The 16,301-nt window shown below is 40.1% G+C and overlaps 1 protein-coding gene across 1 annotated transcript in view; it reads right to left on the reverse strand.

The window, feature by feature from the left end:
• ZSWIM6 (zinc finger SWIM-type containing 6) overlaps positions 1 to 16,301 on the reverse strand; it is a 114,956-nt gene that overhangs the window by 20,577 nt on the left and 78,078 nt on the right. The window contains 4 exon segments of the mRNA XM_083816156.1: positions 815 to 961; positions 4,013 to 4,159; positions 4,447 to 4,623; positions 6,187 to 6,366. Of these exon segments, the coding sequence (XP_083672282.1) occupies positions 815 to 961; positions 4,013 to 4,159; positions 4,447 to 4,623; positions 6,187 to 6,366 (651 nt within the window).

Here is a 16,301-nt window from a genome sequence, read left to right on the forward strand (position 1 = left end):
AAGTATTGTGTGCATGTGTAACTAAGAAGTCCAGTAACACCCTGGGCTGTATTAGGAAGAGGGTTGCCAGCAGGTCAAGGAGTTGATCCTTCCCCTCTGTAGCACTGGTGAGAGGCATACAGAGTCCTGTGCCCAGTTCAGGGCCCCCCCATACACAGACATACTGAAGCAAATATAGTGAGGGGCTACAAAGATGATTAAGGGAGTGGAGCATCTCTCATACAATCAGAGACTGAAACACCTGGGGCTGTTTGACCTGGAAAAGAGAAGGCTCAGGAGGATCTTACCGATGTGTATAAATATATGACAGGAGAACGTAAAGAAGACAGAGCCAGACTCTCCTCAGTGGTAGCCTGTGACAGGACAAGAGGCAATGGGCACGAACTGAAATGCAAGGTTCCATCTGAGTATGAGAAAAGACTTTTTTACTGTGAAGGCTGTTGAGCACTGGAAGAGGTTGCCCAGAGAGGTTATAAAGTCTTCATTCTTGGAGTTATTCAAAACCCATCTGGACACAGCTCTGGGCAGCCTGCTGTAGTTGACACTGCTCTGAGCAGATCTATGGAGCTTTCCAACCTTAACTATTTTATGATCTTCTGTAATGTCTCAGAAAAAAGGAGAGAGGAAGGTATGTGGAAAGTGTTGCTGCTATAAAAGCTTATTTGCTTTTATTTCAGGCACGAAATACAGATTTTTTTCAAGAACGAGTTTTTATAAGAACACTGACTCCAAAGTTAATTTGGAATGGAAAAATAGAAAAATGCTTCTGGTGAATGAAGAAGTATAAAAGATAGCTCCCTTTGCACAGCCTTACCCATGAAGTCTGAGAATCCATGGAAGCTTTCATCATCCACCCTGCAGGCTTCCATCAGGCTACTGAAGAGGGTGCCGATTGGATCCAAAGGGTGTCCCACCCAACCTTCAAGATTTGTTATTGAGGTTACTCCTTTGTGGAGGAGTTCTGTGTTAGAAAAGATGGAGGGAGGAGGGAGAGAAAGAGTGCATGTTAGCCACTTACAACAATTATAGAACTAAAAGTGATTAAGATGCTCTCAGTACAGAGTTCAAAGTATTAACAGTAACTCCTGCTTAGAAGGAGAAAACAGCATCTTTCAGGACGTATCCACTGCCCTCTATGCATATGTGAAGAGGAGAAAGAAAAAGAACAAAGGACAAACACCATTCAAGCCCTAGCAAGTGTATTATGGGTCAACTATTTCGACTGCAGTGTTTTTTGAAATCTCACTCAATATCAGAAAGTCTTCTGAAAACACCTGCTGAAAAAATTATAGCAAAGACCTGGTGACTTTTTTTTTTTTTGCAAAAGATCCACTTTTTCCTGATTCAAAAGATGCAGTACCATTTTTTACATTTTAATGTAAATGATAGTGATAAAATAAATGGCAATACTCTAAAATATGCTCTATTTTAATAAATAAAACGTGAGCTTATCATGTATCTTAATATTTATTAAAGTAATAAGCTCAGGATGACAGCTCCTTTAAAAAGGAATAAAAAGGTTAAATGAGGTATGTAAGAGAAAAATATCCTTTAATTGAATCAAGTGAATTTTGACATCCTAAAATTTCAGTCAGCAACATACTTTTTTGGATACTTCGCTTTGTAACTGTAACCCACAAAATCAGTTGAAACAGGACAAAATCCTTTAGCACAATGACCTGAAGAATGCATGGCTGTGGTTAACAAAAGTATAGATTCTCCCCATCTCCTTTTTACTAAGGGTCTTCTGGCACTAGCTCCCACAGAATCACTTAGGTTGGAAGAGACCTCCAAGATCACCTAGTCCAACCTCCGACCTAACACTAACAAGTCCTCCACTAAACCTCCCCTTTCACTCCAACCAGCTTTTTTTCTCTTAGACACGTACATACTACTGAGGTATGGGAGATCAGACTCATTAGGGCCATTTAAAAATTGTATACAAGCTACTGTGGATGCTCTGCTCCTCTACCCACTCCACACTACCTTGTAGCTGCCTTTGGTCACCCTCATTCATGGAGTGCCACTTTCCTCAGAAGCCACACGTATTATTGCAAAGCTTTAAAATGCTAAAAAGCCTACTTCTTACCTATTTAAATGTGTGAGGCTACAAAACGAAATGCAGCCACACAGTTGAACTGATTGCTCAGGAGAATTAGGTTGTTTTGGTTTTTATTGTTGTTGTTGTTGTTTAATAATCAAATGATATGCAATACAAACATGTAAATCATTGTCTTACTAACAAATAGCATGTGCAATACATGACATGCAGAAGCAAGTAATATTACCCAAAAAAGATTAATCACATTGACTTCTTACTGACTCACTTATATTCTATTTCATCCATTGTGTCTACTTACGTGGTTCACTTCTGTCACATCAAACAAAGGCTTCAGTCCTGCAGTCATATAGGCATTTAACTTTAAACCACACAAGTGGTTCCATGTACATCAGATCAGTCACATGAATAAAAGCTAAGGAGAAGCATGTGGTGTTTGCTGAACTGAAACCTAAAGCTGGGCTGGAGTTGCAGAATTCATCTGCTTATAGGGTTGACCAGAACATTTTGCAGTATTAAAAAACATGTAAATTTTGAACATACAAAGAAAGAATATAAAAGCAGTGAGTGACTACAGAAATGACAAACTTCTTTGTTTCAGGATAGGATGGACCACATTTCACACAATCCATCTTTTATTTATAATAGCATAATACTAGCTGACAGCTACAGACACCGTTCACATGCAACAGGAACTGAACAAGAGTATTAAATGTCTAGATACTCCATTAGCAACTGGGAATGAAAAGGGGCTGTACTATGACCAGCACACTTGCAGCGGACTCATCACAGGTCAGTGGTATGTAAATGCATACACCACCCCTCCTTGCTTCTCTCCCTGACCTGAGAGGCTGGAAAAGTTGCAAACCTTCTATGAGGATGCATTTTAAGGAAAGGTGCATTACATGATAGAAATCACTTAGAAAAATTCCTGTAATAACATAAAATGCTTTTATGTTTTGTTCAAATCTAGAATACAAAGTAGTATACAAGACTTCTAGCTTAGGTACTGTGAAACAGAAAGAGAGGCACATAAAAACTGCCAGCTGATTTTTTTAATCAGGTGTATACATTGTCATCATTTAAACTACTAAGTGCTCATTTACGGAAGAACACCTGCACATACACTTGAAATATTTACATATGACTTCACAGTAGTATTTTTTCTTACAATGCGTGAAGATACAAATAGTTAATGAAGTAGCAATGAAGATCTAAAAGCTTGAATTAAGATGTTCTTGTAGTAGCCAAGAGTTCAGTGCAGGATTCCTTTGGGTAGCAAGCATCAGGTGGCATAGACATTGTATCTAAACAATGTCTGTTCCAAAAAAAAAGGGGGGGGGGGAGGGGGAAGGTATTGCTAATTAGAAGAATAGTAACAGAGCATCTTATAAAAAACAGCGTTTCAAAAACTCATTTCCATTTAAGTCAATCCAACTCCATTTGGAAACAATAAAATTTTGGGCATTCTATGAGACTTTGGAAAGAAACTGACAAATCTGATGAATTTCTGTAGTGCAGACTTTGCCTCAGTGTTACCCTCAATGTAAACTTAGGCTTCCGCCTCAGAAATATATAGATCTGCTAAATTATATGTCAGAGGATGAAATAATTTAAAATACCTGACATGCCAAATACAAAGCTCTGTTTAAAAGCCTATAAATTATACAAATTAATATTTACATTGCGTAACCAAAAACCTTGCTTTGGATAAAGGCCCAGTCGTGTCAGACATACTGCAGAAGGCAGAATCAAGACCTTGCCCTCCTGAGCTCACAAAGAAAGCTTCCAATATCCAGAACATTACATTACCACTACAACCACTTCTAATGGAGAGTTAACGGCACCTCTTCAGTTTTACAGCTTCAAAAACAGTTTTCTCATGCAAAGTTCTATTCTGGTGTTATTGTCACCTTGTCACATCCTTTGCCCTTCTCTCTTCCCCACATTTACCTTTCTTCTGAGCCCGGAACATTTCCAGCTGTTTCTGCTGCTGCCTTCTTAGTGTGTTAACAATAGCTATCGCTAGCCTCAGTGCTTCTCTTGGGTATCCATGAGATCGCAATGCATCCACCCTCGCGCAGGCTGTAGGAACATGTTCTAAAATGGAGAAAATAATAGAGGAATAGCAACACTTCCATGTCTGCAGTGGCCTGTTTTGCTAGGTTAACTCCAAAGGGCTTTTTTGTTTGCCTTTTTTTTGTTTTGTTTTTAAAACTATGCAAGAGAAACTTAAAGGACTACTTCTGAAACCAGTGTTTCAAGGGAGCCTCTGTTCTTTTTGCCAGGCTTTTCATTCATCTCCCCACCGTCCCCCCCAAAATAATGCCATAGAAACTGAACAAAGCAGCAAGTCATGGAAACGTCTTTCCGGTTTAGCCACTTACCATGCCAGAGGGGCCACCCGTGAGAGTCAAAGAGCGAGTTTTCAGTGTCGTCATGGTAACAGTAGTTGGTGTATAGGTCACTGCTGATAATGTGCTGTAAGTGGCTGTCCTGCCAGTGAAGATCGCACGCCTCAATGGCTCGAGTGAACACCGTCCGATGGGGCCTGTTCGATGAATCTGTCATTTTCACAAGTTCAGAAAGCTGCATCAGCTTTTACTCATTCATATGTGAATAAGTCATTCACAGTACTCTTGTCTTCTGCCTATTCACCACCCCCAACCGATGGCGGCCTGTCTTGCCCCGCTCTGCAAGGAGCGGGCTGCAGATGACATTTCACATCCTATTACCCAACAGGCCAGACCAAGCGTGCGCCTTTCGTTCTGCATTCAGAAACGGAGATCTGCAGAACAGCAAGGGTAATGCTAAACAGGGCTTCGCAAAGGGAATGGCTGAAGATGAAGGACGTTTGACAGCTCTCCTGAAAACAAACTAGGAAGTGTATGGCACAGCTACTCAAACCTGCCCACCTCTCCCCTTCTCAGACTCAGGGATGAATGAAAAGCACGTGAAGGACTTTTAATTTTTCTCTTTGAAAAGTGACATTAACTTTAATTTCTTGTCATAAATATACACAAATACTGTAGATAAAAAAGGTACAGAGGCCATGGGACTGACATAACCCTTACTGGCCATCTTCCCATGGCAAAAGCTTTCTGTTGACACAGCACTGCCTGTGTATGTTGAGATGCCGTGTCCAAGTTGTCACTAGCCTGCCCAGGTTGGGCTGAACATCGAGAGATTCACAGAGCAAAACCCACCTGTGTAGGGAGTTATATGCTGAATAAACTTCTGGCCCCAGAATGTGACATTTATTAATAATAAAAAAAACTAAGTCTAACTATTTCCTTCAGAAGTAATCTTCCAAGAAAAATAAACAAGGAAAAACCCAACTAAACCCAAATCTGCCACCCCCCATAAGCATTTAATTTTAACTTTATCATAATTATATGAAATATCTATCAAAATACTGAGGGTTTTGAGGATTATGAGGTTCTCCCCCATCAGCAAAATATCTTGCATTTTCCCCACTGATTAGCAAAGTAGAAATCTTGCTTGAAGAGGACTGGACAAGGCTTCTGTCAGATTTAATAATCATGTTTTCAATTAGAAAGCATGACATCGAGTAAGAAGAGACACCTCCTCTAAGACATCAGAATGCTGCCTCTACACCCCCACCCCACACCTAGCAATGCTGACTGCACAACACAGAGCACATCCCACAAATAGCTGCTTTACTTTCTCACGCACTCAGTTTAATGCAGTTGCAACAGATCTCTCTTTGACTAGGTATCAAAGGCTTTGTAACTGCAAACAAAATAAAAACCCCAACACCGTAAGGGATACAAGATTGTAGTGAAGCAAAGAAACAACAAGCTTTTACATGAAATACTTCAAGGACATCCAATTTTCATGCAACAAGTATTTAGAAGGACCAAGTGAAAAGTTAGAAGACCTAACTAAACACAAATACTTGCTTTGAAAATATTGCAGCCCCAGCATGAAAAAAACCACTATTTATTCTTTCTGCAAGGATAGTATTAGTGAAAATAAATTTGGCTGGTCAATCCTCAACAAGAAAGTTACTTGTCCCAGGAAAGAGTGCTGAATTCTGCAAGGCTAGAGTACATAAGATAGAGGTTATATTATATGTTGCAGTCAGTGCATATGTTTAGGCTCACCTTGGTTAGCATTTGCACCCTGAGGCAAAGCATTGGTTAAATTGGGCAGCTCGTTTCCATGGTTTCCATCTTCCCAGGGACAAACATCGACACTGTTCCATTTTTTCAGCTGTTTTAGCCAACTGGCCTTCTGCTCCAACTTGCAGTGGGGATTTAAGACTATACACATCCACAGAGCACCTGATTTTAAAAAAATTGCTAAATTATGTTTTCTATTAAAAATGAAGCAGCCAATGACTAATTGCAAACTTCTATACTGTAATATTTTTACTCTCCCCTCAAAGGCTACACTGCTTACTTCCCAGCTACACCTAGCACCAGGCAGACTGAATTCCCGACTCAGAACCTGGCCCATCTGAACAGCTGGAAGACTGTACCAAGCCAATCTCAATTAAAAGGCATTAAGTGGGTCTTTTGTATTAGAAAATCCAGAGTTCACAACGCATGGGTCATCAGACAGGAGTATCACCCAAAAGCAAACAAGAATTCGCATGAAGTTATAGCAGGAAATTACCCAAGTTTTTCTTGTAATTTTTGTATCAGGAGTCAATGTTGTTTTCTACAAACATGAACTATGCATCTTCCAGCTTCACATTACAGCAACCAAGCAAGTGCATGAGTAAGACACATATTTTGTAAACACATACTTCCGCACTGAAAACCCAGCAGAAGAACTGCTGATCATATAATTCATTTTCCAAACACATCTGGATCGCAAAGATCCAGTAAACACTGGTTTTGTGCAGTCTAATAGGGAGAAGATATTTTTACTGCAATTACTTCAGTAATTTGGTTACAGTAGAAAAATTGTTTTACATTTTCTCTTTATGGAGCTCTAAGGGAAAGCTAATTTGTGCTGACATTTCACACATACCATCACTTTAGAATCTGCTCCCTGACACTATATAACAGGGCAGGCATAAATATATCAGGGTATCTACCAACAATTTTCAAATGGAAAGATTTTGCTCTAAATCAGCTGTCTCTTCATCAGCATGAACTTTGGCAGAAGCATGAAGACATCTGAAAGTGCTATTTAGCGACAGTTCATTTGCTCATTAAGAACGTGTTTTATACACTACAAGAGATTTAGGGAATATGCCTAAGCTATTCAACAGTCTTCATGACAGGCTGGGAAAAAAATGCAGCTGATTCTTCAAGGACAATAAAATTTTAACATTCGAGTATTCTTTTGCTGACTAAGAATGCAAAACGGACATCCAGAGCACAAGCCATCACATTACAGTCATTCCTAGAGTAGCTTGGCATGTTGGTATGCCACAACATGGGAGCCAGTGGAAACAGAGCCTGATCTTAATGTTGCAAGTCCCCAGATATTCTGACCACCATGGAATGGGGAAGTAATAGCAAAGAAATCTGAACACCTCAACAAAATAAGATATGCTACAGTGCAGAACATCAAAGAGAGATACTACACGAATAAAGATTATTGCTGCACACTGGTTGAATACAGTACGGCAAGTTTTTTTGTTTGTTTTTTAAGCATCTGAAACTTGTCATGGGAATGAGTAAAGCCAATATTGTTTGCAAAAACTTCATTTTAAATCAAATCATAAGACTTCAGTTTAGACACCCTCTTGAACACGTGTCACTCTGTAAACACAGTCAAACTACAAATGTTTCTTCTTATTAAGCATCAATGCATTCAGCACTACCCAAGACAGAAGGCATATATTTCTTGCAATCTGCAAAACAAAACAGAAAATGGGGCATATTGGAAAGCCGCGGAGAACAGTTAGCTTGGATTTATTTACTTATTTGTTTTCATAATCAAGTATTACTTGAGGGCACTGAGGAAACAGTGCACCTTTCAGCATCTCAAAAAAAAGAAAGCCAATTTAGTACTTTGCAGCCAGATTCCCAGTGTTTTCAGACTAAAGCAAAAGAAAAGTGGAGTATCTTAACTGCATTTGGGAAGCATTTCAACCATTTGGCCAGGCAGAACACATACTACTGATTACACAATGCCCCTACAAAATGAGTAGCCTTTTATTTCATTGTGTCTCAAACACCACTAGAGGCAAATGAATTCACTGGCCTTCCTCAGAAGCTCCACTATGCATACAGTGTATCTAGCAGGTAGGAAAGGGAAGAGAGAACCAAAAGTATCAAAACCCTTCAAAAACTTATTTCACTACAGGAGGGAAGTGATGTTAAGCATAACTACATTGTCAGCAGCTCGTCTCAGAAACCCAGGCTATTTGTATGCAAATGAAGCACAAGGAGAAGCATATTTATAATAAACCCCACACAAACCCTTCACATTTCAATAGAGCCCAACTGCACGCTGCTCCCAGCGAGTTGAGCGTGAGCTGTGCACACATCTGAGCTCGCCCAGGCCCTGGAGCAGCTTTCAGGGCTGCCCCATTGCCTGCAGGATGAGGGGTGCGAGACAGAGCTCCCCCCGAGAAGAGCAGGAGGGAAGGGAACAGGGCCTCGGGCTCAACTCCTGTGGCGCTACAAAGGCCACCATCTGGGAGAACGAAGCACAATGCCAATGACCCCACACTCTTCAGCCTATTTGGGTTTCTGGGGTTGTTTTTTTTGGTTGTTTGCTGTTTTTCTTTTTCTTTCTTTCTTGTATTTTTTTTTTCCCCTTAGCATGTGTGCACTTGCCTGTATTCACAATTCTTCCTCCTCCTTCTCCCTGAGCGCCTCTCCCTTTCCCCTGACATCTGCTCCATTCTGTCTCCTTCCATTCACTGGTTCCTGTCCTGCTTCTATCACTGAAAAGTCCATGGAAAACATTCACTTGTGCCCAGATTTTACCACATGCCAACTGGAAGGAGCCTGGAGGATATTATTCTCATTTAACTCTGATGCTGCTTAGTCCAGTCCCCCTGAGCTGGCCCTTAAATGTCACCACCAACCTGAAGGCTTACACTGGCCTCAAACAAGAGTTTTTCTCATCTTGGCCTAATGGATCCTATGCTGAGAAACTGCTGATTCCCCAAAAATCCATTCCTGGCATTCTGAAGTTCTCCTGTTCAACTAGATGTCAGCAATACCACCTGCAGTATGCACAAAAGTCTCATTAATTGAAAAAATAGTGTGAGAATGTGTTTGCACTTACATATTCTGTCTTTCTAACACAGCTTTCTTTTTCACTGTCTCCCTTTCCCCAGACACCAGCTATCTTTTCACACAAGAACTCCAGAGGATAAAGCATCAGCCCCTGAGAAGTACAGATTACTAAACCAGAACTAAAGTTCGGGTTTGGATTCCTTGACTGTAACCCACGTCTTTCTAACATGAAACTCCTCACAGCACGGTGGCAAAATAAGACAAAGCAGTACACAATATATATTTTCCCCTAGAAGGTAATTGGTGGATAAGTCATGGTGCAACTGCAATTTAGTACTAATTTCACAAGGGAACGAATACTAAAACTGTCATATTGTGGGGAGGAATTGTCTATTTTGGTCCGACAATAATCCTCTTGACCTGGAAAAAGCCCGGTTTGCCAAACCAAGCTTTGGTTCAATCACGTAGCTGTCATTCATCTTTAGCATGCCTCATATCACAAAAAAAGTTACATTATTGCTTTACACAGTGCGTGCCTTCCTTTACATACAGGCAAACATCAGTACATTTGTATTCCTCAGTAAACATCCATATTTCTGAATTCATGGGGGAGTAAGGGTCAGCATACCTTCACAGTGATCCAGATTTAAACATGCAAATCGAAAAACGCTAAGAAGTATCCAGTCATTGTAAAAGCAGGTGTTGTAATCATTACATGTCCTGTGTATGCATGTATTCGTGAAGCTAAAGAAGTGCAAGGAATGTATATAGACTCTCCTTAGTGATTAAGCATTGCTCGTTTTTTCAGAACTCCCATTATGTTTTACTCTTACCCCAGTAAATGGGAGGGTGGCGGTGGAAACAATTTTACTGGGGGCTAGGGCAGGGGGCATGACTGAAGATCCAGTGCATGATTACGTGCAACTGATTGCAGTCCTCCAAGGAAATCTGCTTTTCCTAGAAGTATTATGCTACCTTGCTGTGCAATTATGCTTGGGTCAGTATTTCCTCATTTACAATACCATGTATTACCAGTGTCTGAAACTTGGAGCTTGCCCTAAAATTTTACATTTAATATACTTAAGATCAACACATTCATTTGTAAAATCAAAATATGTAAGAAACAGATGCACATCTACTTTAACATCTCTTTGTTTTTCCCATTGATGCATATATGTTTCTTTAAAAATAAAATCCCCTAAGATAGCAGGTTAGTATCATTTTATCGTTTCAAAGAAAATGGAGCCAGGTAATCATCATCATTCCCTTTGTGCAACAGACTGCTCAGCTTCGGCACTTGCTGCACACTTGCTACTGTGCCTCATTTGAGCCTCATCAATTCAGTTACAAAAGCATCATTTTCCAGCATTGGGAGTGTCAGAATAGAAAAAATATTAGGAGACGGAACCTATGACCCCTTTAAAATAGAAGTGTCAGCAAAGAATTTTAAAGTGGTTTACATCTGGTGTTTAAACACATATGCACTTTCACTGGGACAGCCACTTGGAAACCTCAAAGAAGGTAGTGTTCGCTATTTATTGCTTCTCAATGAGAAGGACAAGTGGCTTCAGAATGACTGGCAAAGCCACCTCCCTCCTGCAAGCATGCAGAGATCTCCACTAGAACAAAGCATAATCAGGAGTCCCACTGGAGAACGCTCCAATTAAACAGTTGCTTTTATGGAACAGTGAAGATAGGCAAAGCACTTCAATACTGCACTCTCCTCGATAAGAACCCCAAGGAAAAGTATTCACAGTATTCAGATTGGTCCAAGCTGCAATTTTATTCATAAAAACAATTCCTTAATGCACTCTGGTTTCTCACTGCAGCCTTCAGAGAAAAAAAAAAAGAAAAAAGCTTGCTATGGGTGCCGTGTTTCTTGGAGAACACGTTTCATTTTGCTCTAATTCATTCTATTACTGAATTAAACTTTGATGTATTGGTCTTGACAAGTGCTTCATGCTGATTGTATTGTGTATGATAGTATAATCACTCCCCATGCATTTCACACTAGCTGGCTGATTAATACAATAGATTACCTGCAGCACTGATGGCAAGAGAGAATCATTGCCCTTCTGCACACTAAACTCCAAATGTGTTGGATAGAGAAAGTGCAGGTGTAATACTCGGACAAAAAATAACAACAACAAAAAAACACCATCTAGTTCCTTAAGGTCTCCTTTCCCTCTGACTGCATACCTCTGCTCCAAGGGTAAAGCCATACATGAATTTGGTTGAAATTTTGTTCTAAGCTATCATCAACTACATGCTCTGATCTGTGCGTGTCAAGTAATAAAAACTCTTGCTCTGGTCTTCCTACATTTCAACTTCTAGCACAATGGGAACAGGAACTAGCCACACACTTCAGTCATTTTGCATGAGCCCATTGTTCTGGGTTATGCTGTCTTTAGTTTGCTACACAAACTGCACTAACAGTATGCCATAACATTTGACCAAAAGGTTTCATAAAAGAACGGAAACTTGCTTGGCACTGACACTACAGTCCCCCTGTGAGAGCATTTGGGTATCTGTCACATGTCGATTAAACACCCCTCTACGCACTTCTAGTATCCTGCTTTAATTAAGTTCTCTATTATTCACAAAACAATTAATTCATTTGCTCACAAGCGATCAATTTAAGGTAAAAGCATTGCTAATACTAGTACAAAGAGTACAAAAATATTCTTTTATGATCATCTTTATGTGTTTCTTTGCATTTTTTTTCAATTAGATTCCAGTATTTACAACCAGGTGGTAAACACAAACAGTGCTCTTGCCCAAAGCAGACATTAGCTATTTTATCAAATATTTTGCCCAGAAATCCACTCTCAGCAGTCTACTTTCAGAGACTTTGACAATTTTCAGGAGAAAAGTAGACGTTTCTGCTAACTATAAATAAAGTATCCTACCCCTAGTTAAATTGGTGAATGAGTTCCTCTCACTTCTTTTCTGAGGAAGGTACACACTTGTAAAGTTTAAGAATAAAACAAGATACCCATAAAAGAAAGGGAGGGAAATACCTCTCATTCTTCAAAAAAGCGGAGCAAGTGCAAATACTCCATTGCATAGTGGGAAAGGTCAGAAAAGAATAAATATGATTACCGCTACAATGCTCATAGAATCTAAACAGCCTTCTACAAATAAATAGAAGCTAACCAGCCCAACACCCCGACCTTCTAGATGGGGTTACAGTGTTAGTAGACAAGGGAAGAGCAACTGATGTCGTCCACCTGGACTTGTGCAAAGCATTTTACACTGTCCCACATGATATCCTTGTCTCTATGTGGCAGAGACATGGATTTGGTGGATGGACCGCTTGTGCGGTAAGGAATTGGCTGGATGGTCACATCAAAGAGTTGCGGTCAACGGCTCCGTGTCCAGGTGGAGATCAGTGATGAGTGGTGTTTCTCAGGGGTCAGTATTGGGACCAGCACTGCTTAACATCTTTGTCAGCAACATGGACAGTGGGATTGAGTGCACCCTCACCAAGTTTGCCCACGACACCAAGCTGCGTGGTGTGGTCGACACGCTGGAGGGCAGGGATGCCATCCTGAGGGACCTGGACAGGCCTGAAAGGTGGGCCTGTGCGTACCTCATGAGGATCAACAAGGCCAAGTGCAAGGCCCTGCACCTGGGCTTGGGCTATCCCAAACACCAACACAGGCTGGGCGGAGAAGGGATTGAGAGCAGCCCTGAGTAGAAGGACCTGGGTGTGTTGGTTGACAAGAAGCTCAACATGAGCTGGCAATGCGTACTTGCAGCCCAGAAAGCCAACTGTATCCTAGGCTGCATCAAAAGAAGCATGACCAGCAGGGCAAGGGAGGTGATTCTGCCCCTCTGCTCTGCTCTCGTGAGACACCACCAAGGGTCCTGAGTTGAAGTTCTGGGGCCCCCATCACAAGAAGGAGACGAAAGGATTAGAACAAGTCCAGAGGAGGGCCATGAGGATGATCAGAGGGCTGAAGAACTTCTGCTATGGAGACAGGCTGAGGGAGTTGGGGTTGTTCAGCCTGGAGAAGAGAAGGCTCCAGGGACACCTTACAGAGGCCTTCCAGAAGCTAAAGGGGGCCTACAGGAAAGCTGGGGAGGGACTCATGGTCAGGGAGTGGAGTGATAGGACAAGGGGGAATGGCTTTAAACTAAAAGAGGGTAGATTTAGATTAGATATCAGAAATAAATTCTTTACTCAGGGGGTAGTGAGGCAGTAGCACAGGCTTCCCAGAGAAGCTCTGGTTGCCCCATCCCTGGAGGTGTTCAAGGCCAGGTTGGATGGGGGATTTGGGCAGCCTCATCTAATGGCAGGTGTACTTGCCGATGGCAGGGTGGGTGGAACTAGATGGTCTTTAAGGTCCCTTTGAACACAAAGCATTCTGTGATTCTGTGGTTCTAAATGGATAGAACACATTCTGATTGTCTAGTCTGAATTCCTTAATACCCTATGATTTCCTGGGTTGTTTTCAGCTTCAATTCCAAAACTGATGGCTGAGTTTTCACAAAAAACAGTATTACAATCATCTTTTTTGTTTAATTTTCCAGTTCTAAAATCTAGCACAGCTCTTGGTTATTTATTCCAATGCCTGGTTACTGTGATTCAAAATTCTAACATTATTTTTAGTTTAATTTATCCAGCTTTACTTAGTATTTTCAACTTCCTTTTGTTTGATGAGCATCTTCACTATCAAGTTTTTAATCTACATAGGTCCCTAATCATGAGGAAGATCATTTTTTGTCTTGCTTTGACAGGCCTAAGACAACTATGATTCTTGCATTTTTCACTTTTAGTGGCTATTCCAATTTTTCAGTTATATTCCCTGTATCCATTCAAGAGAAAACTGGACAACATCACATGGTCAGATTGCTGGACTGCAGTAAAGCTCAGAGAAATTAGTGATTCAGTAACTCCACTCCATAAGCCTATCAATTCTCTCTAGCTCTGGTATTTACTAGAAGTGGTAGCAGAAAATTAAATGACAGATTAACATTATAGAGGTATGAAAAATAAAAGAATGAGAGGAAGGAAAAAAATAATGCTAAATACCTGTCTAGGTTCATAGTAAAACTCTAACCTTAATCACGGAAGTCACAGTTCCACAGTTAGGGCAGTAATGAGTTTGTACCAGCTACAAGACAGAACATATTTTTTTTTATTGTTATCTAAGAACATTTGTGAGTAAATCAGTTCAGTAACTTAGGAATAGAAACTTAAAAAACAGCTTTAATGTGGGTACTTAAAAAAAATTTGGCTCCTACTGTAAAAGTACTTTCCATCCAACTCAACTAAATGGAAACCCAAACGTTCTGCACAGCATTAAAAATAAACCCTTCAAGCTATGCTTACACACTGGAATTACTTTTCCCATTATTCCTTAAATCTGATAAATGCAGTTTTACCACATGAAAAAAATACCCTCCTTGAAAATAGCTCCCATCTATTGTCATACTACAGCCTAAAATACCAGCATTTCTAATACCATTATGACAGATGCCAATAAACTTCTACTGTTGGTAATTAAGGAGGAAAGAAATTGCCCTCAGAAAAGATGGACAGAACCCATCTCTGCAGAATGGCAGCCTGGCTTCATTCACCACGGAAATGAAGGTGACAGCAACAATTGAGACACTCTAGGGCCATGACAGCAATTGTTTTAAGTTGTCACTCATAACTCAGGCCTTAGAGCAGCAAAACTGTCTTGTGATGCTAACTCAGAAGTACTGTTAATTTACTGCCTCCAATAGTATAAATCATTCCAATACACTGACATATATTAACAGCTTATTCTTGCAGATGCAACCTCAAGTGCATGAACTGAAGGCATACATTTTGTAACTGTATGGTAACCACACAATGGCCACTAAAACAAAACAACCCAACAGTAAGAAAGGGATTATCAATTAAGCAATGACAGCCCATTGGATATGATATAGTTGTAGGCAAGTATCTAAGGCATCACTCCATCTAGAATTCTCACAACTGAGTACAGCATGGTGCATCCCATGTCCTTTGAAACTCAAATATTCCTACAGCTTTCACTTCAAGGCCAAATATATGATATGTGCAATTGGTTTACCTAAGCTAAGAAATTTTAAGGTTATTTTATGAAGGTGCAGGAATCATGTAAATATATGCCTAGTACTCAAATCTGAAAATTACAGCCTTGCCATACCATTTCAGAAATACCACTAAACATGGGGAAAAGTCCATATTTCTGACATATACTGATCCTACACAGGCATTGGACAAAGTATGCAGCCCTAGAAAAACAGTGTTAGAGCACAAAAACTGTAATGAATGCTTAACTTTAGTGATTCTTTCTCATGGCAGCCCTGAAGCAGTCACCAAATCTGGCATCAAGAAGGAATTTCTCCAGGGGCATACTGGCAACAACCCTGGCTGCTTTTGTCTTTTTTCTCCCTCCCTTAAATACTAAGCCGAGATAAACTGTTTAGAACAGCTGGCATGTCCCATTTGTACAAGTTTGTCTCTCTAATTGCAAAGGGAAGGAATGCCTGAGATAGAAATATAGATGGAGAATACAGCTTCATTTAGTTAAGGTTAAAAATCTATAACTTGGTATTTTCCAGAGATGAATATAAACTTGTAATAGAGAAAATTGGAGCTATTTTCAAATCAGAAAAGCTTTATTTAACAGTCAATCATTAGTTTGCTCATGGCAAAATGGTAATTAAATCTCTCTTAATTAATCTATAATGATTCCTTGCCTAAATTCAGCATTTAGACTTAAGTCTTAGATGAGGAGCAAAGTGTTACTAATAAAATTTTAGGCGTGATTCTTCAGGAAGTATGTTCCATTATTTCTCTACATGACATTACCCAGTAAAATAATATTTTAGTTTTAAATTTTAACATGAAAGTACATCACTAATCCAGAAAATGGCCAAAGTATCAGCAAACATGAACTCAAAGTAGACCACCTGGATGTTATAACACTTAAAAAGCAGCTCAAGTTAGGTCTAAATGCCAGTGAGAAACTGCTAAGACTAAGAGTACTAGAACTACTAAGGCAAAGACATGTTATTCTGCTCAGGAAATACCTTTATGAGAACAACTC

This window comes from Anser anser, assembly GCF_964211835.1.
Source record: "Anser anser genome assembly, chromosome: Z".
Lineage (NCBI taxonomy): Eukaryota > Metazoa > Chordata > Aves > Anseriformes > Anatidae > Anser > Anser anser.